This window comes from Cebus imitator, unplaced genomic scaffold, assembly GCF_001604975.1.
Source record: "Cebus imitator isolate Cc_AM_T3 unplaced genomic scaffold, Cebus_imitator-1.0 Scaffold85, whole genome shotgun sequence".
NCBI classification, from domain to species: domain Eukaryota; kingdom Metazoa; phylum Chordata; class Mammalia; order Primates; family Cebidae; genus Cebus; species Cebus imitator.
This window is the reverse complement of record NW_016107400.1, coordinates 3,017,311-3,021,902: the sequence shown is the minus strand read 5'-3', so window position 1 is coordinate 3,021,902 and position 4,592 is coordinate 3,017,311. Positions and strand designations below refer to the sequence as shown.

Below are 4,592 nucleotides of genomic sequence, written 5' to 3'. Positions count from 1 at the left end.
TAGGCATTGTGTTGAATCTGTAGATCTGTGAGGAGTACTACCATCTTAACAATATCAGGTCTTCTGGTCAATGAATGCAGGATGTCTTTCCATTTAATTAGGTTTTCTTTAATATCTTTCAATGATGTTTTATAGTTTTCAGCATGCAAGCCTTGCACTTCTTTTGCTAAATTTATTCCTATTTTATTCTTTTAGACACCATTGCAAATGGAATTATTAATTTCATGTTCAGATTGTTCATTGCTAAGTGTATGGAAATACAGTTGGTTTTTGTATATTTATCTTGTATCCTGCAACTTTATTAATTCTAATAGGTTGTTTTTAGTGAACCCTTACGATTTTCTGTATATAAGATCACATCATCTATGACTAGAAATAGATTTACTTTTTTGTTTCCAATCCAAATGCTTTTATTTCTTTGTCTTGCCTAATTTTCCTGGTGAGAACCACCAGCACTATGTTAAATTGAAGCGGCAAGAGAGGACATCGTCCTCTTATTCCTAATCTTAGGGGGAAAATATCCAGTCTGTCACCAATAAATGTGATGTTAGCTTTGTGGTTTTCACAACGTTATCAGGCTGAAGAAATCTGCTTCTATTCCTAGTTTTTAAGTGTTTTTGTCATGAAAACATTTTTGTCAAATGCTTTTTCTATATCCATTGAGATGATCTCTGGTTTAAATTCATTTTCAATTAAACAAAATCATACTACATTCTCTTTGTAAGAAATGTATTCAGTATACATAAGACTAGAGTCTCCCTAGTCTTCCCCAACAATCTCAAGGTTTTTGCTGTTGTCAGAGTACTGTTTCCTTTTAGCTAATTTCCTATACATGTATGTGTGCATGTGTTAAAAACATACAATGTGCTTTAACAAAAAATGGCATAATAGCGTCAAATTAAATTTGGCTTAAACCTGCCTCCGTGGATTATGAACTGCAATCTAAGAGTACATTCTTGTAACAGGTAGCTGAGTCTCAGCCCATCACAGCAGATAAGCTTCAGTCAGTTGCAGACTGCCAACTGATAAGACCACATCCATATAAGACAGTGCCGAGCTGTAATCAATCAAGGTGTTTCTGGATGTCATTTCCACTTTCTGGTGCCATCTCTGCTCACTGCAACCTCCACCTCCCGGGTTGAAACGATGCTCCCGGCTCAGCCTCCTGAGTAGCTGGGACTACAGGTCTATAAATGAGGCCTGCCTAGGTTGCTGGTTAGAGTTCTCTGATCCTCTCTCCCAGTTCTGAGTGCTGCTCAATTCATGAACTGTTCTTTGCTCAAATAAATTCTGCTAAATTTGTCTAAAGTTTTTCTTTTAACAAGGTATGTACACTGTTTCCTCTCCCTGGAATGCCCTCTTGGTCCCAGCTGACATACCAGTGCCCACCTTTCCTTTAAGACTGACAAAGTCCCTCTTTTCTGTGGTGCCTTCTAAGGTCATCCATACATCAGACATCTTTTCCTTCTAGTGATGGCTTAAAATCATTCCCCCTTTCAGAGCCCCCTTTGGTTATGATTTTAGCAGAGGAGGTGTTTAGATTTGAACAGCCTGAAGTTTCACACAGTATCCATTGATACCCCCCTAAACATCTTTTTTACACTGGGGCACATTTATAGCTATTGTATGATGATGATGCTATAGCTATAGTTAAATCTGGAGCCACTTTGACATCTTTTTATATGGCAATGTTTGTTGGTAGGAAAGGGGGAATTCAGTTGTCTTGCAGACTGCTTTTCCTGCTGTGTTCATAGCACTAAGAATGAGTCCCAAAGTTCCTTGTATGTGGAAGGATGAGGGTGGGTGGAATCTTACCATGGAAGAATCAGGGACACAACAGTTCTCCTTTTACTGTTACCTACTTGTTACATCCTGGGCTTCTGGGTATGATTTCATTTGAAATAAACAGCGCACACCTGTTTGAAGGACAGGCTTGAGAATGACTATTCTTTTGCGCTTTGCTCTTTTTTTTTTTTTTTTTTTAATTGAGGCAGCATGTTACTCCATTGCCAAAGCTGGAATGCAGTGGCACAATCTTGGCTGAGTGCAACCTCTACCTCCTGGGTTCAAGTGATTCTCGTGCCTCAGCCTCCCAAGTGGCTGGAATTATAGGCATGCATCACCATGCCCAGCTACTTTTTGTATTTTTAGCAGAGACAGGGTTTTTCCATGTTGGCCAGGCTGGTTATTTTGGAGACAGGGTCTCTCTCTGTCAACCAGGCTGGAGTGCAGTGACACAATCTCCACTTACTGCAACCTCTGCCTCCTGGATTTAAGCCATCCTCCCAGCTCACCCTCCCAAGAACAGCTAGACTACAGATGTGTGCCATGCAGGCTAAGTTTTGTATTTCTTTCTTTTTTCTTTTCTTTTGGCCAAGATGAGGTTTCATCATGTTGCCCAGGCCAGTCTTGAACTCCTGGGCTCAAGTGATCCTCCCACCTTGGCCTCCCCAAAGTTTTGGGATTACAGGCATGAGCTGCTATGCCCAGCCAGTTGCAGTAAAAATTCTAAATCATTCTTTAAGACTCACTGTACAGAGAATCTTATTTCTGAGGTCTGGATAGTAAATATAATATCCTGTTTCTAACTTATCTAAGGTTTCCCCCGGACCCTCTACCTCACAAAAATTCCCCATTAAATCAAATACCACGGTTGCATATGAGTCTTACCACATAGGCTCTCCAGAAAGATTGAATGTAGAGGGCTGCTTCCTCTTCTGTCAGCAGGAGGGAGAGCGGGATTGGTGGCCGCGGGCTGAAAAGCAATAAAATGGTCATATGCCTATGAGAATCCAGTCCTTCAGCCTTGGCATTGCCTTTGACAACATAATGGCCTCTCTGATTAAGTGCTTCATCCATCCCCTTTCTTAGCAAGCAACAATGTCATTTTAGATAGAAAAGTGTATGCTTGACTTAGCATTATTTTAAAACACTGGGATGGATTTTTTTTTGGAAAAACAGCATAATCTTAAATCATTGTTAGTCTATTCTTCCTTTGAAGGACTCAAGCTGCTATATGTGCATTTTAGTCCAGAAGGTGCAACATGCATGTTATTGACATAAGACTATTTGATGCAATGCAAGAGACAGAGGAGCAGCTGCCTTCATGCACTGCAGTATGACATAATAAAACGCTCTTTCTCTAACTTTCCATTGACACGAAGGACTGCAGTTCATCTCTTTACTGAAAGGAATATCAGTTTTTATCTCTGATTAGTGTGCATTCCAGGTTAATGTGGTTTAAATTCAAGCACATTTTTAAGTTCTGCTGCTGTTACAGAAACATCAGGGGTTTGGTGTAGCTCTTGCTGCTCACCACACAAAATGCCAATCACTGAGCTGATGGGTCTTACCAAGAAAGAAGGCTTTAATCTTAACTGAGTTCTACAGCCGAGGAGGAGATGGGAGATCAGTCTTAAATCCACCTCCCAGACTGAAAAAAACTAGGGGTTTATACAGCAGGGAAGAAATGGGACAATGCGTAAGAAAACAGGAACTAGGGAGGAACAAGGAACCAGTCATGATGCATGAAGGCTCTGGGATCTCATTGTCTAGATGTGGTGATCTGATGAGTTTCAGTTCTTTGATACTTCCTTTTTTTTTTGAGAGGCCTGGGGGGTCCTTCCCTGAGGAAGGAACTCACATAAATTAAGTTTTAAGCTTTAAGACTAGAAGGGTCCATTTCTATGTTTATCTGAAAACAACAAAACTATGGGACGATTTGGTTTCACTGCTTCATCTTAGTAAGAAAATACTTCAAGTGCTGGATCTGTTGATAGTGTCTGCTCTTGTGGGAGTTTTTGTATTATGGGATTTTTTTTAAATCACAGTTACCACATTAAAAAATCAAGACTATATACTCTCCCCGCCCCTAAAGTTTAACAGAGGCACTAACCTATGACAAGGTCTTACAAGTCTGTCTTAATTCAGGTTCTTTATGTTTCCCCCAAAGCAAAGTACAGCTATTTCTGAAAAACAAAAGCCAAGACTGTTCAGATATAAAAGAAAGAAACCCTCAAAGGACGTAGATCACATGGAGGCTGCTCCCAGTATAACATCCCCAGAAATGACTTTGCAAGTAAAGGACTCCCAAGTGCCCTGGCCTAAAAACTCTCCCAAATAACAGCTAGAGCTTAGAGTAACTCATGGCACAGACAGGTTGACTAACCTGCCCAAGGTCACACAGCGGTAGGTGGCCTAGTCAGGATCTGGGCCCAGACCCACACAATCCCGAAGCCCAAGCATCCCTCACCATATAGTGCTGACACACCAAGCCCCAAATGGGCAAACACATGCAAATGGCCAGCCTGGCACAGACCACAAGCTAACTGGCAACAGTGCATAATTCTCCAGGATCCATGGGTTTTATTTCCCTCCAAAAACTCTGACTCAGAAAAAGAAAAAGCTTAATATAGTATATTTGTTTGGATGAATGAATGCTCTTTTGAATTATTCCAGAACCAAAGAAATCAAAGCCACAAAGAACATAGAGTTTATCAGCACCATTTCTAGTGAGTGCAGTGCTGTTGTCAGGCTCTGGTTTTCCAGCTGGACAGGTCCTTTCCAAGAGACCAAGTAAAGGTGATTCTTCC

The 4,592-nt window shown here is 40.8% G+C and overlaps 1 protein-coding gene across 3 annotated transcripts in view; it reads right to left on the bottom strand.

The window, feature by feature from the left end:
* Positions 1–4,592, bottom strand: part of IQCK (IQ motif containing K) — a 144,605-nt gene that overhangs the window by 67,312 nt on the left and 72,701 nt on the right. For all 3 annotated transcript variants that reach the window (XM_017534303.2, XM_037740546.1, XM_037740547.1), the window contains exon 7: positions 2,671–2,755. In XM_017534303.2, coding sequence (XP_017389792.1) covers positions 2,671–2,755 — 85 coding nt within the window. The remainder of the gene's footprint in view (positions 1–2,670; positions 2,756–4,592) is intronic.